The sequence below is a fragment of the Urocampus carinirostris genome, chromosome 1 (genome assembly GCF_059441175.1).
Source record: "Urocampus carinirostris isolate Australia breed hairy pipefish chromosome 1, RoL_Ucar_1.0, whole genome shotgun sequence".
NCBI classification, from domain to species: Eukaryota; Metazoa; Chordata; class Actinopteri; order Syngnathiformes; family Syngnathidae; genus Urocampus; species Urocampus carinirostris.
In genome coordinates, this window is record NC_142349.1 from 41,880,391 (window position 1) to 41,908,386 (window position 27,996).

At 41.7% G+C, this 27,996-nt stretch overlaps 1 protein-coding gene and 1 pseudogene across 5 annotated transcripts in view; one reads left to right on the plus strand and one right to left on the minus strand.

The window, feature by feature from the left end:
* Positions 1–27,996, plus strand: part of shank1 (SH3 and multiple ankyrin repeat domains 1) — a 112,781-nt gene that overhangs the window by 36,562 nt on the left and 48,223 nt on the right. For 4 of the 5 annotated variants that reach the window (XM_088339672.1, XM_088339690.1, XM_088339681.1 and 1 more), the window contains exons 3-12: positions 13,659–13,862; positions 17,008–17,079; positions 17,156–17,264; positions 20,284–20,438; positions 22,674–22,841; positions 24,133–24,249; positions 25,337–25,414; positions 25,505–25,571; positions 26,552–26,721; positions 26,802–26,926. In XM_088339672.1, the coding sequence (XP_088195798.1) occupies positions 13,659–13,862; positions 17,008–17,079; positions 17,156–17,264; positions 20,284–20,438; positions 22,674–22,841; positions 24,133–24,249; positions 25,337–25,414; positions 25,505–25,571; positions 26,552–26,721; positions 26,802–26,926 (1,265 nt within the window). The remainder of the gene's footprint in view (positions 1–13,658; positions 13,863–17,007; positions 17,080–17,155; positions 17,265–20,283; positions 20,439–22,673; positions 22,842–24,132; positions 24,250–25,336; positions 25,415–25,504; positions 25,572–26,551; positions 26,722–26,801; positions 26,927–27,996) is intronic. The other variant, XM_088339706.1, reaches the window with a different exon arrangement.
* Positions 21,704–21,838, minus strand: LOC148374693 (U2 spliceosomal RNA; annotated as a pseudogene).

Here is a 27,996-nt window from a genome sequence, read left to right on the forward strand (position 1 = left end):
ATTACCTAAGTGGAGCCACCTGGGGTAATCATCTAACGCGCTGGAATGCGCTTCCTGATTGGTTTATGTTCCCTTTTTAAGCACGCTACGCCGAGACCTCTTGGTCTGAGGATTACTTCTGTACCCCGTTTGACTCTCCTGATTTACCTGTGCCTTCTTGACTTGTTTACCTGATTCTGCCTGCCTCCGATCCGACCTGCTTCCGTCCCACGCTACGATCTTCTCTCCAGTCCCGGTAAACTCGACCTGCTTCCATCCCACTCTACGATTGGCTACGTGTTCCGAAGTTGTCTTCACGGCTTTGCTGCTGACGTCCGACGGTCATCGCGTCTCCCACTAACCCTGTACGCTTCCCCAAATAAAGACTTGTAACGAACGCTCTGGGGTCTCCTGCTCTGTTCTGGTCCTCCTGACAGAATCCTCAGACCAGAATGGACCCCGCGTTCGTACATCTGCCCCCTGACGACTATGAAAGCCAGAACCAGCAGCCCAATTCCCCTTTAGAATGTGCAGTTCGGCAAGTCATTTCCGACGTGGCGAAATTGGCTAAGCAAGTGAGTCAGTTACGGCTCGAGTGGGATCTGTTGGGTCGGGACTGGTCCTATCTCTCCAAAGTAATGACCCATCAAGCCACTTCATCGGTGCCCAACACTGACAGGGCACCTTCGGCCTTATGACTGCGCAATGACTCCCATGCCTGCCTGTTCGACTCTCCGGCCTGCCTGTTCGACTCTGCGGCCTGCCTGTTCGACTCTCCGGCCTGCCTGTTCGACTCTCCGGCCTGCCAGTCCGACTCCCCGGCCTGCCAGTCCGACTCCCCGGCCTGCCAGTCCGACTCCCCGGCCTGCCAGTCCGACTCCCCGGCCTGCCAGTCCGACTCCCCGGCCTGCCTGTTCTGATTCCGCCTGTCCTGTCTTGCCGGGTCTGATTCTGCCTGTCCTGTCTGATTCTGCCTGTCCTGTTTTTGCCGGTTCTGAGTTGACTCTCCTGTCTTGCCGGTTCTGATTCTGCCTGTCCTGTTTGCCGGTTCTGATTCTGCCTGTCCTGCTTGCCGGTTCTGAGTCGACTCTCCTGTTTTTGCCTGTCCTGTTTTTGCCGGTTCTGAGTCGACTCTCCTGTTTTTGCCTGTCCTGTTTTTGCCGGTTCTGATTCTGCCTGTCCTGTTTTTGCCGGTTCTGATTCTGCCTGTCCTGTCTGATTCTGCCTGTCCTGAGTTGACTCTCCTGATTTACCTGTGTTTCCCTGTGACGTGTCTTGGGTTTATTTTTTTCCTGGGGGACTTCTGGAGCCGTCCCTTGAGGGGGGGGGTTCTGTCATGATTACCTAAGTGGAGCCACCTGGGGTAATCATCTGACGCGCTGGAATGCGCTTCCTGATTGGTTTATGTTCCCTTTTTAAGCACGCTACGCCGAGACCTCTTGGTCTGAGGATTACTTCTGTACCCCGTTTGACTCTCCTGATTTACCTGTGCCTTTTTGACTTGTTTACCTGATTCTGCCTGCCTCCGATCCGACCTGCTTCCGTCCCACGCTACGATCTTCTCTCCAGTCCCGGTAAACTCGACCTGCTTCCGTCCCACGCTACGTGTTCCGAAGTTGTCTTCACGGCTTTGCTGCTGACGTCTGACGGTCATCGCGTCTCCCGCTAACCCTGTACGCTTCCCCAAATAAAGACTTGTAACGAACGCTCTGGGGTCTCCTGCTCTGTTCTGGTCCTCCTGACAGAATCCTCAGACCAGAATGGACCCCGCGTTCGTACATCTGCCCCCTGATGAATATGAAAGCCAGAACCAGCAGCCCAATTCCCCTTTAGAATGTGCAGTTCGGCAAGTCATTTCCGACGTGGCGAAATTGGCTAAGCAAGTGAGTCAGTTACGGCTCGAGTGGGATCTGTTGGGTCGGGACTGGTCCTATCTCTCCAAAGTAATGACCCATCAAGCCACTTCATCGGTGCCCAACACTGACAGGGCACCTTCGGCCATATGACTGCGCAATGACTCCCATGCCTGCCTGTTCGACTCTCCGGCCTGCCTGTTCGACTCTCCGGCCTGCCTGTTCGACTCTCCGGCCTGCCTGTCCGACTCCCCGGCCTGCCTGTCCGACTCCCCGGCCTGCCTGTCCGACTCCCCGGCCTGCCAGTCCGACTCCCCGGCCTGGCTGTTCTGATTCCGCCTGTCCTGTCTTGCCGGGTCTGATTCTGCCTGTCCTGTCTTGCCGGTTCTGATTCTGCCTGTCCTGTCTGATTTAAAGTCAAACAACAACATAGAATCCACGGAAATACAAAACAATAAAATATGAATTAGATATTAACTGTTGAGTGCTATAAATACAAGATGAATGTCATGATTACCTAAGTGGAGCCACCTGGGGTAATCATCTGACGCGCTGGAATGCGCTTCCTGATTGGTTTATGTTCCCTTTTTAAGCACGCTACGCCGAGACCTCTTGGTCTGAGGATTACTTCTGTACCCCGTTTGACTCTCCTGATTTACCTGTGCCTTCTTGACTTGTTTACCTGATTCTGCCTGCCTCCGATCCAACCTGCTTCCGTCCCACGCTACGATCTTCTCTCCAGTCTCGGTAAACTCGACCTGCTTCCGTCCCACGCTACGATTGGCTACGTGTTCCGAAGTTGTCTTCACGGCTTTGCTGCTGACGTCCGACGGCCATCGCCTCTCCCGCTAACCCTGTACGCTTCCCCAAATAAAGACTTGTAACGAACGCTCTGGGGTCTCCTGCTCTGTTCTGGTCCTCCTGACAATGAAATACAACAAATAATAATTTACAATTTTATTTTAAGCAATTTAGACACAGATCCTCTGAAACTCACAAAATTATATTCATTAAAGTAAGTAGAACAAAAAGCAAAAGATCAACGATCATAAAGATTGGAAGAATCAATGAACTCTGCTTCAGAGCCATCAATATCAAGTCATGTTTAATTGTATAGCACCTACTCACAAGAAGTCTCAAAGGGTTGCACAGACACCATTCTATTACACACTATAACACGATATCATTAAAATGAGTCAAAATTTGGCTAATTTTTTTTGCATTGTATACATTCAGTACTTCACGTCAATTTATATTTGCCCATTGACACAAAAAGATCAAAATAGCACAAAATATGTACTATCAGCAAGCTAGCTTTTAGTCATCAAACTCAACAAAAAAAGTGTTCTCTTGAGCGGCGCTGGAATTCTTCCTTTAAAGGTAATGGAAAAATTGAAAAATTGGCCTTGGGAAATGCTTAAATAGTGCTTGAATTTGGCCATGAAAAAGGTGTACGAACCTTGAATATATGACTTTGCTGTGTTTGAGGCGACAACCTGTATCCTGTGTTTTTACGACCCGATACCATATTGGAGGAGCTTTAAAACTTATTTTTTCCCCTCCGTGAACTTTTAACAGGTCATCTTCCCTCTCGTCCCATAGTTACAGATACACCCCTAGTTGAAATTTGATATTTATTCTACACTTGTTTTCAGCATCGGAAAACAGTAAAGCGTTTGCGTCACGTTTTTTCAATCTATAGAAACAATATTAAAACAAAAATATATTTCCTTCCCCCAACTTTTTCAATTTTCGATTTTTGGAAAAGCGACAGAGAGCCACATGGCAGCACTAAACATGCAGCTCCTGAGCTCCGGCTTGCCGACCCCAGCATGAGGCTCAGCTCCATCCTACCCTATTGGCTAGCACCCATTCAAATAGCCTACTCTTGACCTGTCATATCTTCTAAACGTTCAAGTCTAACCTTGCTACTTCTTATAGTCTATCCATCTCCTACCTCATTTAAATCTCTCAGAACAAGAATTTTCAAACATTTCCCTGGCTATTTCTATTCCTATAATCAATATTTGTCCCTCCTTAACATCCACATTCTCACTTTCAGCCTTTGCAAAGTCCTCGGTCGTGTATCGTGTTCCACGTGTCAGCTAATTTGCCAGCAATAAACTGACCTAGCTCATTAATTTGTGCTGTAATGAGACTGGAGAGAGACAATTTTGATCCAGCAATGAGAGCAAAAGTATTGAGATGCCTGCAGGACAAATACTTCTCCTGGGAGAACTTTAAACAACACATTGGAGGAAGAAAATCGAGCTAAGGATAAAATCTTACCAAGTTTTCTTAAGCTAAACATATAGCATATCATGATTTATTTTTTCCCTTGGGGAAATTTATGGTTATGTACTGTAGCTATGGATGAAAAAAAATCAAATTTTTTGTGACCTTAACATTTTAAATTATTTTTATTATTCCTATCTTCCCATCTTGGACCGTTGATTGGCATAAACATAAGTGGTAAGGCAGATCTCTGATATTCAAGTGCTACCAAATACCACGAATGTTCCGTTGTTTACTACATCAGTTTAAAGGCAAATTCAGAAATAGGCATTTTTTATGAAATCTACAAAAATAAAAAAATTAAAAAAGGTTAAGTGATGCTTATTTGTTCCTTGGTTATTTATGTTGCATTAGTGCCGTCAGCCAGACGCTTGCAATGACAGAAGGTTTGAAGTGCGGTTTCTTTTAGTCTTCTTTTTAGAACCATTTTCACTGTACAGAATTTGGAACTGCAAGTGCGTGCATTTCTTGAACACACTCGAATAAACTCAACTTTTTTCATCTTTCTTGGGTTTTTGGTCTGCGTTGGGACTATACTGAAGCAGGCCTTTTCTTACTTTCACCATTCTCATGCTACACAGACAAATGGAAATGAAAATAAAACCTGTGGGGATGAGCATGATGTAACACTCTAGCACTCACCCCAGCCTCCATTACCTGAGCCTAATGTACTCCGCCCCAAGCAGCTCTGCTAAAGCTAAGATGAAAGCAGCTAGGTGCAGTGGAAAATAAAGTATAAGGGTTCTTTCAATTCAGCTGGGCATTGTTAATACACACTTAATGGAGAAAATATTCAACTTTCAACTTTTAAACGACACCTTTAAAAGCGGTGCTCTTAAATGCTACTACGAAAATAATTACATATCTGAAAATTATCTTTATACACTCCTGAATAAATAATAGCTTATGAGGCAATGCCTTGTTTACTTATTATTTGTAAGACTTTTTCTAACGAGCTGTCTTGCAACTGGAGACTGAAAAGAAACAAAAAAAGACCCCTACCTTTTCGAAATGATAATTTTTGCAATGTTTTTCGACACGAGTCTTAAGATCATCAAGCAGCAAAATAAACCCTGTTTTTAATTTACTGTCCCGCAAGTTTTAAAAAAAACTAGTATTCTCTACGGTGGTTGCGAATCAAAAAGGAAATAAACACATTTACTATAAATTTAAACACTGATCGTATTATGTACTGTTTATTCCAATTTTGTGCTAATCGTTATTTTTGTATTCCTCTCCTCTTGATTTCAGCAGGTAGAAGGAAGATCATGCTCCATCTTGGTTCGGACTCAATTTTGAGTTTTTCTTATCACACGTACACAAGATGGTGTTAGAATTAAGTCTTGGCATACATATGCGGAATGAAAGCCCATCATTCAGTGTTAATAAATTAAAGTGGAATTGTATTTTTGGCTTTCATATGTCCACTTTGTTTGTCCTCTCCGCTCGTTTTCTTCATCTTCTCAAATTCGATCTATTCTCTCACTCCTATGTCTACTTTACCAATTGGCCTTTGAGTGCAGTTCAAATGTTACAGGGAATGGGAAGGCTTTAATGAGCTCAGTGGGGAAATAACCACAAACGCACAAACAAAACCTGATAGTCATGTTACCGTTTAAAGCTGGAATCTCAAACTCAATTGAATTGGGGGCTGCTGGAGCTAGGGTCTAGTTGAGGTCTGACCAAATCGGGTTTTCTACAAGAAAATCCCTGGTAAAAACCTACTACTACTACTACTACTAATAAAGGAATCCATAATTTGTGTGGGCTACCTTAAAGCAGTGCTGTATTTTCTCTCACACCCCCCTTCGGAAGAAGAAATCCTCTCGCGCGCCTCCTAACCAGACCCCAGACTAAAAACAGCTCAATTTGTCCACAAAATTGTTTTATGTAGGGGTGGGTGAGTGGACAGATCTCTAACCACCATATCCTGCGGTGTGGCTTTGGCAAGTACAGCCTGGTGGCGCACTGTGCATGATCCTTATTTAACATAAGAGAATAATAAAAGGAAAATGGGCCGATTTAGAAAAAGGAATAGCTTTATAAATTCACAGAAAATATTGCATGTGAACTTCAAAAATTAAAAAAACCCTTAGACTACATGTTTGACTGACCATTTTAAACCATGACACTAAAAATGAAATTACCGGTACATAGTCAATAACCAATATTATCTCAAGAGCACAATATTAAGACACCTGCAAGACAATAATATATCAAATAATTAGTGCTGTTATTTATTTATTTTTTTAATCAAAGATGATATGAACTAATTAGCACATTTTGCAATACAGAGCTTTTACAAGCAGGACCAAGCAACCTCTCCGCTACTGCTCAATTCCATGATCTCTGGTTTACTTATGTAGAAGTCACAAAGCGGGATGACTAGGAATATTTTACCTAAGGACATAGGTTTGAGTTGGCATTAGCAGTGTTCTCGTTTGCCCGCGTCCCTGCGTCCTAGACGCATCATTTTTGCTGGGGATGCATTGGGTCGAATCAACGTGCGTCCCCGGGACGCAACTCTTTCGACACAAAGTTGTCATTATTACCCGATTACTTTTTTTTTTTAACAAAGATTTACCGCTCCAAACTTTTCGTCAGGCAGATCCGCCATTGTTGTTTTGGTCTCGCGGTTCGAGTTTTCATCTGCACGCCGATCTCTGCAAACGAGATCTCGTTGCTTCGAGATTACGTCATTGTTGTGGTGGTTGTTGTCGATTTAAGGTGAAAATCAACACAAAATTGTTAATTTCTTCAGTGTCAGTAATAAGTCCAAACATAATGCAGAAAGTGATAACAACGGCAATAATTCCGGCACGAAAAAACGGCGGAGGAAATCTTCGGAAGATCGATAGGAAAACACGAGAGGCTAGGAAAACACGTGTGTTGGAGCGAACGACTTGACGAAAGAAAATAAACAATAGATAGATAGATAGATAGATAGATAGATACTTTATTCATCCCCGAAGGGAAATTCACATTTCCAGCAGCATCCCTGAGCTGAGAACAATACAAAAATAAAGCAAAAAGAATACAATATACAAATACCCAGTGTGACGTACAAATGCCCACTGTAGCGTGTTATATAAAATAACTAAATAGTGCTACACAGAATACATATTGCAATAAGATTCGGTAATATGCAATGTAGGTGGTGTGGTTTACTGTGGGCTTTTACTCTGCCAGGTAGAGTTAAAGAGCCTCATGGCATGAGGAAGAAAAGATCTCTTCAGTCTGTCCGTAGTACAAGACAGTGACAGCAGTCTGTCGCTGAAACTGCTCTTCTGTCTGGAGATAATGCTGTGTAGTGGATGCGATGGATTGTCCATGATTGACCGCAGCTTTTCCAGTGCCCGTCTCTCAGCTACTGTTGTTAGGCTGTCCAGCTCTTTGCCCACAACAGAGCTCGCTTTCCTAGCCAGTTTATTGAGACGAAAGGCATCCTTCTTCTTGACGCTGCCTCCCCAACACGCTGTCGCATAGAAGAGGGCGCTTGCCACAACTGTCTCATAGAATATTTTCAGGAGCTTTTTGCAAATTTTGAAGGAGGCCAGCCTTCTGAGGAAGTAAAGTCGGCTTTGCCCTTTCCTACATAGAGCTTCTGTGTTGGCAGTCCAGTCCAGTTTGTTGTCCAGCTGCACACCCAGGTATTTGTAGGTCTGGACAAATTCTACACATTCTCCTTTGATGGTTACAGGAACCGGGTGAGTTCTGGTTCTCCTGAAGTCCACCACCATCTCCCTGGTCTTGGTGGTGTTCAGGTGCAGGTGGTTTGCGTCGCTCCATCGGACAAAGTCCTGAATCAATTTCCTGTACTCCTCCTCCTGCCCATTTCTGATACATCCCACGATCGCAGTGTCGTCGGCAAACTTTTGCACATGGCAGGACTCAGAGTTGTAATAATACTCCTAAGCAAGATAAGGACTTTTCTGCCAAAATGGACTTAATTTTATTCCTGGTTACGCTATGAGGAGGATGATAACGGATTGGACCTTGAGAAGACATTACAACTGTGGCGTGACGGCAAACCACGAAGAATATATGAACTGAAAAATCTGAAGTGATAACTGCTTTGTATTACCAATTAACAGTGATGATTAAAACTGCATGAATATATAGGCTAATATTTCAGCAATATTATTTTGTATAATTTACAATATTGTGAACTGAAAAATCTGAAGTGATAACTGCTTTGTATTACCAATTAACTGTGATGATTAAAACTGAATGAAAATATAGATTCATATAATTATTTCAGCAATATTATTTTGTATAATGTACAATATTGTTGTGAACTGAAAAATCTTGAAGTGATAACTGATTTGTATTACCAATAAACTGTGATGATTAAAACTGAATGAATATATAGATTTATATTATATATTTGTCGCCGACTTACAATTTCAACCTCGATAACACAAAATTTTAGGGACCCATAGATCTCTTTTGCGACCCATAGATTTTTGAGCATGCGAGTCCCCGGGGCCCATCACTTTTCAGAGGTAAAGTGAACACTGCCTTAGTGAGACCATATCATAAAAAACAGTCTCACGTGAAATACAGGAAGGCACCACTAATACATTGGTCCTATGGTTGAGCTCTTCTCCAGAGAAAGTGATTCAACCCTTTCTGCGCTGATTTATCTTTTTTTATTTTGTGACTTAATATTGGTGGGGACAAAACAAAGATTGCTTGATATTGGTGGGAACATGTCACCTCCATGCATGCCAAATATCTGCCTTTCGGCACAATTTTGGAATATTAAATCCAAACGTCTTATCGACGTGTTTGGCGGGTTAATGTCTGGGTGAAAACTTGTTTGTCTTCATGCTGTCTGCTGCCAACAGCATTAACATAGCAAGCAATCTGGCGGCACAATACCGATCTCTCCTTGTGTCCACCTCGCAATGTGCGGCTACAGTACCTTTCGTCAAACTCCTGCGTCTCGGGTGCAGTCTTTTGTTTCTTTTTACCCTGTCACTTGTCTCCTTGTTCAATCTTTTTTCATGGGGTCACTAGAGGGTCCGCTCCACTTCAATGCTCATACTCGCAGAATGTAAACTAAACACTCTGCCAAGAGAGCACCATTTCTCCCCTAGGGTATTGTAGGTGCAATTGCACTTGGTTATGGAAAAAAAAACATAACAGAGACTAGCAACCCACTATTTGAGATCCACTGCCTTAAAGCAAGGGTGGGAAACCTTTTTTTCACGCAAAAGAGCCATGCGAGCAAAATATTAAGATTTTTTTTTATCTGTGAGATCGACACCATATATTCTAAAACATAAAAAACAAAGCTGCCAAAACTTGTCTCAAAAGACTTCAGTGTATTTTATTTCACTGTTTCGTTTTATGATTTCATACCTTATATGAAATGATAATAAAAATGCCAGAGCCTGGGTCCCATATGAACAAATATCCCACTTAAAATTTGTCTCCCTCCCGCAGTCACTTACGATCGTTGAAGTTCATTTTGATCGTCATTTTTGTCATAAATAATCGTTTAAAGACAATCACGTTTCGCAGAAGTGGACTCAAATGCAGGGAAGCCGGAATGGATCCACCCCTGCAAAACATGACAGAATGACCCGGTCCAAAAATCTCGTGTGGGGAGATTTAGCGCAAGTGTGCCCAGTTCCTCACCCACGGGTTGGTAACTTCTTGTGAAGGTGACATTACCCTCCCTCTCAAAGGCCGGATGCCAGATGGGCCAAGGAGAAACAACAACAAAAATCACAGAGGCTGCAGTAGACATTCCTTTGCTGGTACTGTGGACAGGTGAAGATCCTTGTCCGTCTTTGCCGAAACAGGGTCAGAAATGGCTGAAAGGCATTCTTGTTACCAGGACAGGAATCTTCTTGCCGCCAGGACAGGGACCAGAATCGGCCGTTGGGACAAGATACGGAAGTGGCTGAGTGACCCTTCTCTCCTCGCCATGACAGTATACAGAAGGTTGGTGGTTGGCTCATCTGGCCAGGTTTTGCAGGGTGGACCCGAATGCACGGAAGCCAGAACAGAGGCACATGGTGACAGAAGTCTGGATGGAGGCGGACCTAATGCAGGGACGCCGGAATGGAAGCACTTCTGCAAAACGTGACAGGATGACCCAACCTAAAATTCAGGTGTGAGCAGATTAGGCGCTGGTGTTCCCAGTTCCCCCTGGTTGTTGACCTCTGGTGACAAAACAAGGTGTGAGCAGTTTTTCGGTAAATATGTCAAAAAACCCAGCAAACGAGAAGTGGTCACTGTTCTAACCTTGTGAATCGTGTGGTCATTATTCATCCTCTATTCTGTTTATAGATCCAAATCCTCGACCTCTTTGAAATGTAACACATTCGTCTTGGAAGTCCTCATGCGCATCATTGATTACTCGTCATCTAAACTACTTCATGAATCCCAAAGCGCACCAGCGTGTGTGTGTGTGTGTGTGTGTGTGAGACTTACAGGCTGTGAAAAGGCTAAACCAATATTCGTGAAAGTTTGCACAAATTAACTTTTCATCTATGTAAGTGTCTTTAGCTAGGTTTTGTGCCAAGGCATTCTCATTACCAACAAAATCAATAAACATCTTCTTTTGTGTACAAGCGACTTTGGAGTTGCATGCAACTCTTGGGCGCTCCCTAGTTGCTCCCTTGCACTTTTTCAACAAACCAGGGCCCCAACAACATTCCCGCCACTATGCCTTTTTTTCCTAACTTGCACACATTTACGCATGAAAAATATCCAGGAAAGGGTAAAAGGGCAGACGTCACACCGACATGTGTATTCTGATGCATCTCGTTGGCTAAGAGACACAAAGAAAAATCCTAATGACATTTTATCCTTACCAGCCTTAAAGGTATATGCTCCACAACGCTCCTGCCGTTACTTTCTCCGAGCCAAATGTACTCATAAAAAAAAGCCACAGCTGCTCACAAGCCATACGTTTCTGAACCCTGCTGTATGTCATCAACACAAAGAAAGGATCAGTGCGGAGAACGTTTACGTAAGCTGTCCATAAAAGGGCCTCCGCCGTGATGAGGAGGGGAGGGACGGGGCAGAACCGCGCCGCTGTCTTTGAGATGGCCCCTAATTGGCAGAACGGGCGGACCCGTCTAATTCCTGAAGGGATGGCCGCTCTAGGTTAAAACGTCTTCGGCAGCTGGAAAAAAAAAATGTTGTCAGCGTTTTCATGTCGCCCAGCTTCATAGATAAGAGTTGGTTTACCGAACCAATCACGGTCTTTTTCTTTTGGAACCATTGGGCTTCTATTTTCACCCCACCCCATTTTTCTGACACACGAATACACGTGTGCATGCACACTCATATACACGCGCACAACCATCTCTACGAGAAGTCTCCGTGGCAACAAGCAGCTTGCTCTGCTAATGAACTGGTTGCCTTGGTAACCGCGCTGGATGTGTGAGACGGTGAAGAAAAACTGAAGGAGAATGAAAGTGATGCATACAGAAATCTGTGTGTGTGGGGTTTGAAAGATTTTTTTTTTAGTTCAGTGAGCTACCGTGTGTATCTTCCAATTAGAACCATACAGCAATCATTCTTCATACTCTGTGGGGTGACATCTTAACTTTGCTGACACATCTTTGACTTTGTGCATGTACATTAGTAGAGGTGGGTGGATCGATCCAAGTATCGATATTATCTATACTAATCAAGAACTTAGATCGAATGGATTTTTATTGTCATGGATCGATACTTTGCTCCTCCACAAATTTTTGAAGCACTGCTTTTCTATGAGTCGTATGAGAGTAAGTCACATAAGTAAGTACACTTCTTACAGTTCCGCAGAGATTTCTTTTAACTTTTAACAGAATAACACTGAAGATCATCCCATCATGAACATAACTTTGATACTGTAAAAAAGGGTTTTATAACAGTATAAATTCATTTTTTCCCCCTCAAAAAAAACACCTAGGGACAATTTTGGACCAACCAATTAACCTGAAATGCATGTTTTTGGAATGTGGCAGGAAAACCACACAAGTACGGGGAGAACATGCAAACTCCACACAGGAGGTTCAAACTCATGACCTCAGAACTGTGCCGCACACGCGCTAACCACTGCGCCGCCGTGCTGCCCAATAAAGGAACACCAAAAACAAAATTAAAAAAATGACAAAAAAATTAAGTGCCTAAAAATACAAGCAGAATGTAAATTTATTTTTCTGCTCAAAAAATAGAGCCATCAATAGCCAAACCCCTGGCAACAAAAATGAGTACACCCCAAAGACACTACACCCCCTAAATGTCTAAACAAGCTTGTTATTCATTTTAAAATACCATGTGACTTGTTACTCTTAATAGGTCTTAGGTGTGAATAGGAAGGTGTGTTCAACTTGGAGTACAGCTCTCACAGTCTTGTCATACTGGTCACTAAAACTCCCAAAATGGCACACCACGGCACGAAACTTTCTAGGGATGTTACAAAAAGAATTGTGGACCTACACAAAGGCTGGCCAAGGCTACAAGATTGCCAACTCCCTGTTGTTGAGCTGCAGTACAATGACCAATCAGAATGCACTCACAATATTGCTCTCGGTGGACGTCAGAAGAAGCTGATTGAACATGCACAGCGTCACATTCAAATGCTACCTAAGGAAAATAAGCGCAAGAGTGCTCTCAGCATTGCTACGGAAATGGAAAAGGCAGGTTAAGCCTGTGAGTACTCAGACCATAGAGAGACTGTAGAGAAGGGGTATCCAACGTGGAGCCCAGGAGGATTACGGTGGCCACACAAAATATTGACAATTTGGGACCTTTCACTTTACGGTGTACTCACTTTTCTTACTAAGGGTTTTGCTACTACTGGCTATATTTTGAGTTTTTGGAGCGGATTTTTTTTTTTTTTGCATTTGGCTTCTATTTTCACCCAATTTTTTTGTCATTTTTCATTTTGTTTTTTTTGTGTTAATTTGATGGTTTTGTTGTTGGTGTAAATACTTAGGTGAATAACGGGGGATGTATAAATAGACAAAATACATTTAGCGCTGACCTGGTGACTCTTTTTCCGATGTTTTTACTATAACATACCAGTATGACAAGTGTTAGGAAAGTGTTTTCGAATAAGACCCCCGCCTTGATGAAGCAGTAGCATGACACACCTTCAGGTAATGCCAAAAATAGGCTACTCACTAAGAGTACATGGTTTCTGTAGTGCAGTGGTAAGCACATCCGCCTAAAATGTGAAAGGTCGAGATGAGTGGAAACATGTTGACCCAGAGAGGGATGAGCGCCACCAGGCAGTACTTGCCCAAGACACACTACAGGAAATGGTGCTCTATGATGGTAGTGGTTAAGGGAACCAAACAAACAAGTTTTACATAGACTACCCTTCATTGTGTCAAAGCGATGGTTCTTAGGTGTTATTCGACTAAACATTATAAAGGAATCTCTACAGAATTGTGAGGCGTGTGCTCATTTTTATGACATACTGTATTTAGTAAGCTATTCTTTCTGATCATTAGTTTTTTTGTTGTTGTTGTTTCGACGCGGTTACCAATGTGACTTAGCTTTAGCATCTGTCCCCAGAAATGTTTGCGCTTCAACCCGGACGCGACCGTGTGGAAAGCCAAGCAGCAAGTTCTCTGCTCGCTCACCGAGTCGCTGCGAGACGTTCTGAATTATGGCCTCTTCCAGCCCGCCACCGACGGCCATGACGCCAAATTTCTGGAGGAGGAGCGGTTGCTCAAAGAATACCCGCAGTCTTTTGAGAAAGGGGTGCCCTATTTGGAGGTACACACTCAAATGTTCCGCTACTTTATTTTTCTTCTTTGATGTTGCAATACATGAAACATATGCAATGTATTACTTTCTTCTTTATTTTCCAAAAGTCACGTCATTATAATAAGATTTAAAAATATCTAAATTAGTCTTATCTTATTATAGCTTGCAGCAACTAATACTTCTTATCCTAGTTAGGACAGAGGTGGGCAAACTTTTGGATATGCATTAGTTTGAAAAAAAACATGGCTAGGGGCCGGTGTTGTGCCCTTTTCCGACTCCTCTGCAGATTCCTCCCCCCCTCGCGTGAACGCGCATTCTGCTATTCTGCTGCGCTTCCAACAAAAGCGATCATATTCTATATAAAACGCTTATTAAAACAATAAAGCGAGCTAATTATAACAATTGGGAGATCCTAGTCTATATAACGCGTTTATTTAAACAATAAAGCGCGATATAACGCGTTTACTTAAACAATAAAGCGCGAAGCGCGATCGTATTCTACAAATTGCGTTTGTTAACGCGGATGCAAAAGTCACCAATGTCAATGTACGCTATGATTTCCGCGATCACAACTAATTGTACACAAATAATATTTATTTGATTTACTATAATATCCGTATGTAATGTCTTTTTTATTGTGAATGAAACCCTGGTTGCATTGGATCCCGCGGTGTAAACAAATAGTTTTTTTTTTTTCCATTTAAAATCGGACTTCCCTGCCTATACTGTTTGCAAAATAAGACACGCTTTAAACCTTATTATGCTCTTTGGTTTTGGGATCCAACTACAGAGGAATACCTCCACTATGCGATGTGTTACTGAATAGGTGTTCGACCAATCTAGTTCGTTTTTATTACTACTATTAATAATAATAATAGTAGTATTATGAAAAACGTCTGAAAGTTTTCAAATTCACTGTGCTGACATATTGATGCCACAGAAGGTTACTCTACAAGTTACAAGTCTGTATCTCCAACAGAGTCTGTTTTAGCAGGGGGGGGGGGAGGATTTGGGCAGGCAAAATCCTCCTCCCCCCCCCTGCTAACTCCTGAATAAAAACTCCAAACGACCCCAAATTCACTGTGCTGACTTATTAATGCCACAGAAGGTTACTCTAGAAGTTACAAGTCTGTATCTCCAACAGAGTCTGTTTTAGCAGGGGGGGAGGATTTGGGCTGGCAAAATCCTCCCCCCCCCTGCTATCTCCTGAATAAAAACTCCAAACAACCCCAAATTCACTGTGCTGACTTATTAATGCCACATAAGGTTACTCTAGAAGTTACAATTCTGTATCTCCAACAGAGTCTGTTTTAGCAGGTGGGGGGAGGATTTGGGCTGGCAAAATCCTCCCCCCCCTGCTATCTCCTGAATAAAAACTCCAAACAACCCCAAATTCACTGTGCTGACTTATTAATGCCACAGAAGGTTACTCTAGAAGTTACAAGTCTGTATCTCTAACAGAATCTGTTTTAGCAGGGGGGGGGGGGAGGATTTGGGCAGGCAAAATCCTCCCCCCCTGCTAACTCCTGAATAAAAACTCCAAATGACCCCAAATTCACTGTGCTGACTTATTAATGCCACAGAAGGTTACTCTAGAAGTTACAAGTCTGTATATCTAACAGAGTCTGTTTTAGCAGGGGGGGGGAGGATTTGGGGCAGAAATGCCTGGCCAAAATCCCTCTCCCCCTGCTAACTCCTGAATAAAAACTCCAAATGACCCCAAATTCCCTGTGCTGACTTATTAATGCCACAGAAGGTTACTCTAGAAGTTACAAGTCTGTATCTCCAACAGAGTCTGTTTTAGCAGGGGGGGGAGGATTTTGCCAGCCCAAATCCTCCCCCCCCCCCTGCTAAAACAGACTCTGTTGGAGATACAGACTTGTAACTTCTAGAGTAACCTTCTGTGGCATCAATATGTCAGCACAGTGAATTTGAAAACTTTCAGACGTTTTTCATAATACTACTATTATTATTATTAATAGTAGTAATAAAAACGAACTAGATTGGTCGAACACCTATTCAGTAACACATCGCATAGTGGAGGTATTCCTCTGTAGTTGGATCCCAAAACCAAAGAGCATAATAAGGTTTAAAGCGTGTCTTATTTTGCAAACAGTATAGGCAGGGAAGTCCGATTTTAAATGGAAAAAAAAAAAACTATTTGTTTACACCGCGGGATCCAATGCAACCAGGGTTTCATTCACAATAAAAAAGACATTACATACGGATATTATAGTAAATCAAATAAATATTATTTGTGTACAATTAGTTGTGATCGCGGAAATCATAGCGTACATTGACATTGGTGACTTTTGCATCCGCGTTAACAAACGCAATTTGTAGAATACGATCGCGCTTCGCGCTTTATTGTTTAAATAAACGCGTTATATCGCGCTTTATTGTTTAAATAAACGCGTTATATAGACTAGGATCTCCCAATTGTTATAATTAGCTCGCTTTATTGTTTTAATAAGCGTTTTATATAGAATATGATCGCTTTTGTTGGAAGCGCAGCAGAATAGCAGAATGCGCGTTCACGCGAGGGGGGGAGGAATCTGCAGAGGAGTCGGAAAAGGGCACAACACCGGGCCAGATGGAAAAAAATGGCTGATTGATGTATTTAATTTTTCTGTATATGCTGATGAGGTAGTGTAGTCCTGAATCCGATCCTCGCCAATCACGGAAGATTTTTTCTGCTTCTTAATTTTTTTTTATTGATTTTTTTAAATGAATGTGGGAACTACACTGTCCGATTTCATATCTATTATAGAATTGAGCTAAAGCTTTTTTAGAGTTCTGCAAAGACCCCCAGGTGTTATTTTTTTAACTGTGTATTTTTTTTTAATCCAGGTAGGTGGAATCGTATTGCCTTAACAAGTTGTATTTTAAGTAAGATGACGTTGCGATGTTTGTTTCCTCAAAAGTTCTCTGGTTTATAAATAGTAGTCAGTAAATTCAGCTTTGGGACCGGTGCTTAACTTTAGCGACATCCAGCGGCCATATTTAAATCTGCTAGTCATTTTCTCAACTTTGTTTTGCTGGCGCCATTAAATCCCTTTACCCACTCCTGAGCGAGGATCACGATGTTATGTTTGTAGCTTGACTTCAAAGAACTAGAATGTCTCATAATGTTCACTCATGATCTTTCCTGTAGTTCAGATACAAGACACGGGTGTACAAGCAGACCAACTTGGATGAGAAGCAGCTGGCCAAACTGCACACTAAGGTATAGAACATTTCGAAAGCGTCTGTGGTTGGTGCCGCTACTGCAAGGTTCCAGGTTTGACTCTCTCGTCATTCAGGCCAGTTTGAAAAAATTCATGGATTACATCCAAACCAACGGCGTGGAAAAGATGAGCAAATTCTTGGACAAAGGCCTTGATCCCAATTACCAAGATGCAGACACTGGCGGTAAGGAAAATAAGCTAATACATAACAAAGACACCAAAACTGTGGTGTGAGGTCAACCGCTCATTAATGACTGTAAGTTGGTTGGGGGCAGGTTTTACAGCTTTAATTTAGTGCGGATTTCTTATTTTTTGTGGAGATGAGATTTTCTACGTTTGTGCACCATGTTGTCTTTTCTAAACTCTTAACGCTGTAAGGTAAGTTTGTTCCAGGCGTTCCGTCAAAAACCTACCGTACCTGTAACATCTACGCCATTTCAATTCAGAGAAATGAAATAGAATATTCTTTATTAACAAACTGACAGAGAGCCAGTGCAGTCGTCTAAAATTGGGGTTATGTGATCAAACTTTCTTGTCCTAGTTGAAAGTGTTGCGTTTGTTTGGAGAATTTCACTCATTGGGTTTAGGCGCAAATATTAAAATGTCATTTACACATATTTTTTCCACAATAGGTGCAAAATCAACCTATTATTAAGGCTTTGAACCCAAAAATGGCACAATTTTGCCAATATTGAAGTCACTTGCAGTCCAATTATTGTTAGTGTTTTTTCCAATGTTTTTATTTACGACTTGTATCTTTATTTGTGAGTGACTTTTTGTCACACAGTTTCTGCATTGGACAAATTAGGATAGGAAATAAATAGAATAGAATATAATCATCTTTACTTCCATTGATTATAACATTGCTTACATTGTTATAAGACACTCCAGGATAAACATGTCAAAAAGGGCGTGAATAAAAAATAAAATAAACGTAATATTAGGACATTTAGATAATATTTAGAAGGTAGTGCATGCAAACTTCAAGTTTCTGAGTACGTACTCACGTACTGTATAATTACACATATTCTTTGACGAGAGGCTGGTCCGAGGATTTATTTTTGTCGCTCTCTAGCGGACATCTAAAGAAGTACATCCAAAGTAATTAGAATTGTCTTTATTGGACATTGCTCATAACAAGATTGAAATAACAAGATTAGACGTAGCACTTCCATGATAAATATGTCCTAAAAACTAAACGGAAAATTGAGACGAAAAGAAATATGACGATGGGCTCTATTTATAGGGTAGTGCTTGTAGACTGACCTAAGATGTACTTGAGTCAGAAAACAATGCGATGAAAGTAGTGCAATGACATTTAAGAGTAAAGAAATACAATATGATTAAACATATTTGTATACATAGGTGAGATATATCTTATTCTATTTCAAAGGCTTGTGTGCTTGTTTAGGTTGATGATGGCCCTGTCTCTGAGTCTTTTAGTCCTTGTTTATAAGGAATCTTTAGCACCAAATTAAAGAGGCAGTGACCGGGGTTGAGAGGTTAATGTTGGCTCTGCTGCGGTATCATGAGTATACATTGTCCTCTAGTTCACGGTCGAGAGCAGCAGAGCATTTTCTGGCCTGTATTTATGACAGGCGTATGATCTTAATCCTGAGCCAACCTGACCCGAATATTTGGGCTGGGTCGGGTTTAAAATGTCAATCATTATTTTCAGGCTGGGATTCTCTCTTGCTGTCCTTTTATTTGTTATCCGCTCATCACTGTCTTTTTTTGTCTCACTGCCTCTCTCTCTTAAAGTGGCGTGCTAGATTCTCAAAGACGCACTGCTGCTGTGGTTTAAAATGACGGGTAGCCTTAAAATGTACCCATCAACGCTTGAAAAAATCCGTCAACGGTGGGAATATGTTAATATTACGTCTGCAAATACAGAGATCTAAAATATGTTTGTACAGTCTTGTTTAACTTAGATATTTGTTACTTAAGACGGGCTTAACATTGTTATCATGACTCTTCTCTCCTCCTCCCTCCAAAGTAAAATATAATCTTTTGGGTTTGCTCCTGGCACGATCCTGCTAATTAAGTTAATTGGTCAGGCTTGAATTGTGTCAAATTTTAATACCTGCAGGCAGAGTTCAGGTTATGATACCTGCTGGCATGGGTCAAGTCAGGCTGGATTTTTTTTGGCCCGATCTTACCTCTGTATGATGACTTGAAGGTTTATCTGTCTGCGGCTGTGCTCACAGCACAGCACAATATGCTCTTCACTATGGTTCCATAGAAGGACTCCACCAGCTTCTGTTCCAAGTTGTTTTCCTCTCAGGACGTGGAGCCGCTGCTGGGCCTTCCCTTACTACAGCTCTTGTAATTTACTGTCATGAGAGAACACACGTGGAAGTGGTCTCAAATGAGTAACGGCTCTGGGTGCCAGTTTGCGTCTGGCACCTCCCGTTGGTGCCGTCTGTTGGCTTGGTGGCGCTCGCTTCACAGTAGCGTGTCACTTTGGGGTGCCAGCCGCAAAGCCCTTTTAACGCTTCGTGTCAACAGCAGCAAAGGCCCATGTTTACCCGATGATAATGTGTGAGTGCGTGTGTTTCTGTGTTCAGCAATGTGCTTGCATTATTCTTCGCGTGCCTTTGCAAATGTTGCTTTTCTGAAGGTATGGTGAGCTGTTTGAGGCGTCCTTAAAAAGTTGTGTGTTCAATATTTTCTTTAAAAAGGTGCTGTACGGAGTTTGAAACATTACTATTCGCTCCTGGCTTGTGTCAACGTTGCAGCCTCTGCAAAGCTCATTATGTTCCGCGTGTTGTTGGAGAGTTACGTCATGTTATTCCCTGCAGGTTTTTATTTTGTTAATATTTGTTACAGAAGCATTAAAATGGTGAAATGAATGAAAGGCCAACTTCAAGTAGAGTCCAAAAGTCCAACCCAAAACCCCAAAAAGATGAAGGATGAATTTATTTGTGTGTGTCTAATAAATGCACGTACTTGTACACGCATCATGAACAAGCCAGGAGATGGTTCCAACAGGTAAAAAAGTTTAAATTCCGTAAGATTTGGGGGAGCAAACCCCTAGCACCCCCCCCCCATAAAAAAAAAAAAATATGGGTGCATCCGGCTGTACATTCCTAAGACACAGCACAGACCCAGGTTGTTAAGGGATCGGTGAACAATAACGAGCCCCTTTACGTTTGTATGAGTGCCATTTTGGGTTGATGTGCATGCGTGTTTGTGCCCAACAGAAACGCCCCTGTCGCTGGCAGTTCAGTGCGAGCCAGGCGGTGGCGAGCCGATCCGCGTGCTGGTGGATGGAGGCGCCCACATCGACTTCCGTGCCAAAGATGGCCTGACGCCGCTCCACAAAGCCGTCCGAGGCCACCGCCATATCGCGCTGCTGGTACACACGTAGAAGCTCTAATTTTAAATGTGTCATCTTCATCGCTTATGCTTTGTCCTGAACTCACACCTTAGGACCGTAGCCCCGCAAACGCACATAACGCACACTGTGAAGGGCATCAAGTACCCGGGAGGGCACCAGAAGAAATCAGGGTCATGAAAACGAGTGTAAAGGTTTAATAAAAGTGTTAGTAATATGCGCTAATATGGTTAAACAATACAAAAGCAGCATAAACCAAATTTCCTGAGAAAAGGGGTGAATCTCCAGTCTCATGGTGCCACCCTTCCCTCATGGTGCCACCCTTCCCTCCCAGTGGTATGTTTGATTATGCCTCATTCGCAATTTGGTGAACACCAGTGCGAACATGTCCTCGAAACGGCAACAAGAGTCCGGAGCGGAGAAATAAAAAAGCTCATTTTTTTCCACACTCATTCGGCGCACTGTTTTAACGTGCGCACTCTTCTTGGTTCGAATTATTTTTTGTCAGCTCACATGGCGCACTGGCCTATTGGATGTGACCTCTCCGGCGCACTGGCCTATTAGATGCAAGTCTCACATGACCGCCTTTAATACCAAAACAAGTGCGCGTATTAAATAACAAAACAAAACGAAAAAGAAAAGCACCGGAAACATAACTAAGTTTGATTGTGGTTTAATCAAGGATTTGTCACAAAGTAAAACATCGAATACAAGAAAGTTGTAAAAAGATTGTGAAAAGTGTCACTCGAAGGTCTGCTTTCACTGTCACCATTTGTGCTTAGGGCACCGTAATGGCTATCAACGGCCCTGCTCACACTTACATAAAATATGTCACTTGTTGACAGTGTTGGCCGCGTTTCTCATACTTGTCAACCTCAGCCAAATTCTCCCCTTCATTAATAATTGCGATTACAGTTATCAAGTGAAAATAAAACTTACAAACACAACTGGACACCTATTTACTCACAGCAAGACAGATTACGTAGAATAAAAACAAAGATTTTTGGGTAAACAAGTTTGGATAATTTACCAAATAAAAATCACAAAGAATTATTTCAGTATATTTGTTAATTTTTGTTGCTTAGTGTTGAATAATATGTTGTCATACACATGGGGTTTGGGGTTTTTAAGGTTATTGTTCTATCTTCGTTATTCATTATCCATTATCCGTTATCGGTCAGTTCATAATACGCTAAAAAGCCTAGGAGCCTCTTACTCTCTAAGACTATTACTCTCAGCCAAAAGGCCAAGCTAAGGTCCTAGCCCTAAAGCCTTGCTGCGATCATTGCGAATGCACCGTTCCCGGAGGTACTGCAATACTGGGCCGATGCGTGGAGTGGACAGAGCAAGCTCTTATTCCATCTCCGAATTCGGAGCAAAAATTCAGAACTGTACAGAACAATTTTGGCCAAAATTGTGATGTAAAGTACACAGCGCAGTACACACATTATACGTAGGAGTGTAGGAATTCGCAGACTCAATTTTCATTAGCAATCTACGGTGACGTTGTCGTCTGCTACCAGTGACCGAGACAAATAAGACTATTAGAGCCCAAATAGGCAAGACGACATCGATCATTTAAAGAAAAAAATCCATAAAAATATTGTTGTACGGTGTACACAATTTGAAATAATCAAAAAATATATAAATGTGAGTGAAGCGTGTGTAGGAGTCAATAAATTATTTGAGCAAATAATCGATTGACAAAATAAATTAAAAAGGAAATTCTAATCTCCTTATATGGTCTTGCCTTCTAAGAGGTCCATATCCAAATTTTAGATCATTTTCGAACAAAAACTGTGGAAAAAGCTTTCGATTCATCAACAATTTAAAGGGAAGTTTAAAGTTCAGCATACTTTAATCAAGACAAACATACCCGGATTCAATGAATTTTCTTTACCAACCATCTACAGAAGAAGCTTCACTAGAACACCACACGAAAATAGGAAAAAGACGGTAAAAAAATAGGTTGGTATGTTGGCTGGATCATTAAGATGGCAAAAAACCTGGTTGGCTCAATTTTTTACTGCAGATAGAACTTTAGGCATCCAGGCGTTATTGTAATTTGATCTAATTCCCCTTCAGTCACATAAATCGAAACCTGTAACTATTGCGATGAACAATGGTTTTCCCCAAAGTTGACAGGTCCATACCTGTCTGCACTACAGTGACTTTTTACAATTCAGAAATTAAAATGAGAGGGATGGTAAATGCTGTGAATCGATTTCAATGTCAATTTGTATGTCGATGTTTCAGGTCCTCTTGTCTCTGGGCGCTTCTCCGGACTACAAGGACCGTCGGGGTCTGACTCCGCTCTACCACACTGTGCTGACAGGTGGCGACACCTCCTGCTGTGAAACGCTGCTGTACCACCACGCCAAGCCGGGTATCAGGGACGAGAACGGCTGGGACGAAACGCATCAGGTCTGCCGCTCTGTCTTTACCTTTGTATTCGTCTTTGTCTTCATCATCATCTTCATTTTGTGTGTGTGTCCTCCACGTCCTCATCCGTCAAGTCGACGCCTGCCAAGAGGAATTCAGGTAGATGCATTCTCATCGGCAGCAATGTGTGAAAGCAAGAATAACTTTTGTTTGTGCGAGTTTGTCCATGCATGTACACTTGTCCCTCCTTTTTCACTATGGTTACATTCCAAGAAGGTCCCACGATAGTCAAAACCTGCAAAGTAGAAACATTTTTAAATGTATTTGTCTGTTCAATAAATACTCTATTTTACATTAAAACCAAAGAACATACAGAATTTCCAGGCTAAAGATTTTTTTATCAAATAAAAGTACTGTACTTTATAAACGTTTTTTTCCCCAAAACACTTCTTCTATTTAAAAAAGAATCTTTTGCACTAAGGGGCGGAATTGATATCAAGACACTACGTTTTTACTTTACATGATACTTTGTCGCCATCATGTGGACAGTAGGCAAATCTTCATTAAGGCAGGGGGCGGCAACCCAAAATGTTGAAAGAGCCATATTGGACACCCCTCCAAAAAAAAACATGTCTGGAGAAGCAAAAAATTAAAAGCTGTATAAGGAAGAAAACACATACTGTATCTATCTTGGAGGTAAGATCTGAAGCCCAAGCCCGAGCCCTCCTTGAGCCTGACCCAAAATTTGGGTAAGGCCAAAAAAGTCAATCATTACGCTTAGGTCAGGCTGGGCTGGGCTTCTCCTTCGCTGCCTTTTTAAATTCTATTTCATCCACTCATCATTGTTTTTCTTTCTCTCTGACTCTCTCTTTGAAAGTGCCGCACCGCCTTAAGATTTTCCTGTCAAACTCTTAAAAAAATCTGTCAATGATGGAAAATTGTTAGTCGATGAAACCTCTGCAGACACAGATATATAAAATATGGCACTTTTTATACAGTTTTGTGTGCTTCGTGCTCGGTCCTGCAAATCATGTGAATCGGTCGGGCTTTAGCTCGGTTGGGCTTTAATACCTATGGTCGTAGGTCAAGTTGGGCTGGATTTTTTGAGGCCTGATCTTACCTTTAATTCATCTTTATTCATTGAAAAACAATACGACTGCGTCCTGTTTGTCTTACAGAAGCCATACTTTACATAGGGGCAGGGCTGACTGTGTAACTATACACAATGCACAATAAAAATCCGCGAAGTAGCGAAACCGCGAAAAGTAAGCTGCGATACAGCAAAGGATTACTGTCATGTGTTTGAGAATATGTGTTTGTTGTTTCCACTCAGGCATGTCAGCATGGCAACTCTCAGCACCTAGAACACCTCCTTTTTTACGGAGCTGACTCCACCTCCCAGAATGCATCTGGGAACACTGCCTTGCACATTTGTGCTTTATATAACAAGGTACATCTTGCATATGATTTACTACATTTACTTATCCAAGTGTGTGTTGGTCACAAAATTATTTCAAATGAGATCTATGTGCAGAACTGTATGTGTAATGAACACTGTGTTTCGGTGAAGCTATTAGAGCGCAAACACTCAAGTTTATTCTATTTTTTGTCAAAGAAAATGTTCTAGGACACAATAAGTATTTAATCCATGCAGTGATGTGTTAAAATATTTTTGGGGCGACATTGATGAAAAGGCTTGAATTATAGAAGCCAATGCTGTGTAACGGAATATATCCATCACAACATATATGATGGATTCAGACCAATTAGTCTCTATTAGGGTGAGAGAAGAATGTTAACCCCTTAACATTTCGAAGGCCTGCTGGTAGGCCGCTTGACTTTTGATAAACAAATACGTGTCCGTACAATGTCTCCAGTCACTGAAATACATCATATCACATATCATTGGAAAGCTTAAACTCTTTGGATTGAAGATACCAGCCATCACAGAAACATCACTACGAGTGTGAAAAAGATACCCGCAAACTAAGAAGCCAGCGTAACTCACCATTTGTGTCTCCTGGCCGTCATGATATTAGTAGAATGGATGCCAAAATTGCTTCGTTACACCCGGAACAATCCCTGGAATCCAACTGTGTAAAATATTTACTCCAAAACCCACGATAAGGCCGACAAATTCATAGTAATCTGCCCTAAAAGCATGTTTGTTTCATTTGACATTCTTTTTTCTAAGTCGTTGGTCTCGTTCCAATACCCTCTTTTAAAAATGAATAGACTGGTAGAATTATTCCCAATAAGGTAGTTGGCCTTTGACCTTAAGATTTAAATTTTTCTTGGCCAATAGAAGCCTTTTATTCTTGGTCCACAGCTTGTATTAGCTTATACAGGCCTGTTTGATAAAAGGGACATCGCCTCCTGTATGTCCAAATATCTATATATGGCTATGAGCAGATTTCAGCAAGAGAAGCATTGATTATGATTCAAACGTGTAATTAGAATTCTGTTTTTCCTCGTAGAGGTCAGATGTGATGATAGATGTACATTACTCAGGTCTTTATGAAATATAATTTTTCTAGGAAAGCTGTGCACGAATTCTACTTTATCGAGGTGCCAACAAAGAGACGAAGAACAACAATGGCCAAACCCCATTTCAGGTAATGCATGACTAGTTTTACATGTTTCTGTCAAAGTCAAGTGCATAAATTGAAGTAACTTGAATACTAGGTTCAATGTCATTCAATTAGGTTGCTGTTATGTCGGGTAATTTCGAGCTTGGGGAGATCATCAAAAACCACCGGGACGCCGATATAGGTTAGTCTTTTGCACGTTTACTAAACTTTGTATTCATATAAAAAATATTACTTTTCTTTGTGAACAAACAGTTGGGTTACACAGACACTTAGTAAGTAGTTTGTTCAACTAAGCCCTCCAAAAATCTCATACCACCTCCAACATATCAAGACATTTAATTTGTTAACTTTTGACAATTTTTATCTGCTCGAATCTCGTTTTAGCCTAAGTATTCTGCATAATCTGGCAACGAGCCCTGCTAAAAGGTGTTTTTATGTGAGCAACTGCAAATCAAATAAACTTAAATGATCCCCTCAATGTGACTGTTAAGCAAACTTTAGATCTTGCACATATGGACAAACCTGATTCTAAGTTAAAGATGCTGGAATTTGACATTCTTTGCTTGCTGTCTGTCTGTCTGTGTTTGTAACTGTCTTTGTCTCTTTCCGTCTGTATATCCGTCCCTTGGTCTGTCTTTGTCTGTCTGTCTGTCTTTTTGTCTCTGTAACAGTCACTGTGCTCCTCGCTCTGTGTTTCTGTCTGTGTCTCTGTGTCTGTGTGTTCTTTCTCTGTCTTTCTGTCTCTGGCTGTCTTTGTCTTGCTCTCTCTGTGTCTTCTGTCTCCCTGTGTCTGTTTTGGTATTCCTCTGAGGGACTACAGATAAAAATCAGCTTATAGCTAAATCTAGTTTGTGCATCACATATGCATTATTTTGGCCCTTTTTAAACTAATTATCACACACACATTTGCTTTTCTAACCTAAAATTCTAATGCCTACCTTCTGATCCTAACCCTAAATTTGAACTCCGATGACAACTGAATACTACTTGTAATGGTTACCTTTGAATTTGCCAACCAAAACCCAGGGCAATTAATCCTAATTGTAACTCCAATCCCTTGATCCAAACCCCTTTTACCTTTCCCTGCTCCTATTGATGTAACATTCCAATCATTTCATTCCGCCTAATACCTACCTGGCTCCCTTCTGACCCTTCCGTCAGTCCCCTTTGTAGAGTCTCCCAAGTACGCCCCTCAGCGGCGCGAGAGCACACACACCCTGACGTTACCTCACCCTCACCCGTTCCTGCGTGCTAACAGTGACAGCAACATGAATTTGCCTGACTGGATGGCCATGCCCAACTCACTCAGCACCAACATTGTCTCTGTGCAGGTATTTTTTTACTGCTTCGAGTCTAAAATCAGCCTCAAATGTAACATATTTCATATGACAAATTAAGGTTTTCCCGGTAGGGTTTCAAACATACCGGAACTATCCGCAGCTCCAGCAGCCCCCGTGGGGCCAGGACGCGATCCCCATCTCGGGGCAGGATGGGGGACAAAGAGGACCGCAGCCGGCAGCAGAGTCGCAAACAAGGGTTAATTTCATTTCACTCAAAAGTACAACAAACCTTTTTGAGAATTAATCATTTTTCTAGAAGAGATCAGAATCTTTAAAAGAGGGGGTAACCCAGGGACCGGGGACCTTCTTGAAACCAAATATTTTGATTTTGTTTCAGTCACTTAAAATTGTTCTTCAGATTCAGATTCAGATTCAGATTTACTTTATTGTCATTCGTGTACACGTGTATACAGAACGAAATGTCGATACATCTGACCCGCAGTTTCTTTGAGCGTCAGCCGAGATAGATAAGATTAACCATGTCTTCGTCAGAATTCTTCCTCCCACAGTTCCTTAAGATCGTTGAGGTTGATTTTGTAATAAATAATGGTTTCACATACCTGACAATTTATACGTTTTCCATGCATTCTATACACGAGGGTTTTTACCTTCAGCTATGGCAGTCTTCAGCAAGCTTTTCTGTGCCGTGAATCGGTTTAGTGTCTGACTATATTCTCGCAGCCTGGTCTATAAATGACATAAGTAATAATAGCTAATAATGATGATATAGTCAGCCCAAATCTATTGTGTAATCACCAGGGTTGGGTAGGGTTACTATAATTTTTATCACTTTCAATTACTTTTGGATTACTCCAATACCAAATATGCTAATAAAGGACAAAATAAACTAAATATGGATACAATTATGACTCACAACACGTGGTAAGCTTTCTCTCCTGGCTTTGATCTCTTTGATCTCCGGCAAAACTAACATAAAATGCGACAGAAACAAAATGAAAATAAATCCAAACAGCTTGCCAACATCATTTTTGCCGTTCCATGTATTCCGTTACTCCCCAAGCCTGCACAAAATTTAGTAATTTTATTCATATTTAGTTTCTTTTGTCTTTTATTAGCATATTTGGTATTGGAGTAATCCAAAAGTAATTGAAAGTAATCAAGTTAAAGGAACCCTACCCAACCCTGGTAATCACTAGACCCCTGGGGTCTTAGATGGGATAGGAAAAGTCACTTTTTTTCACTCACGGTACCACATTGTATTGCTTTAGTTGAAAGCCTTTTCCAAAATGCTCTATCACAACCTAA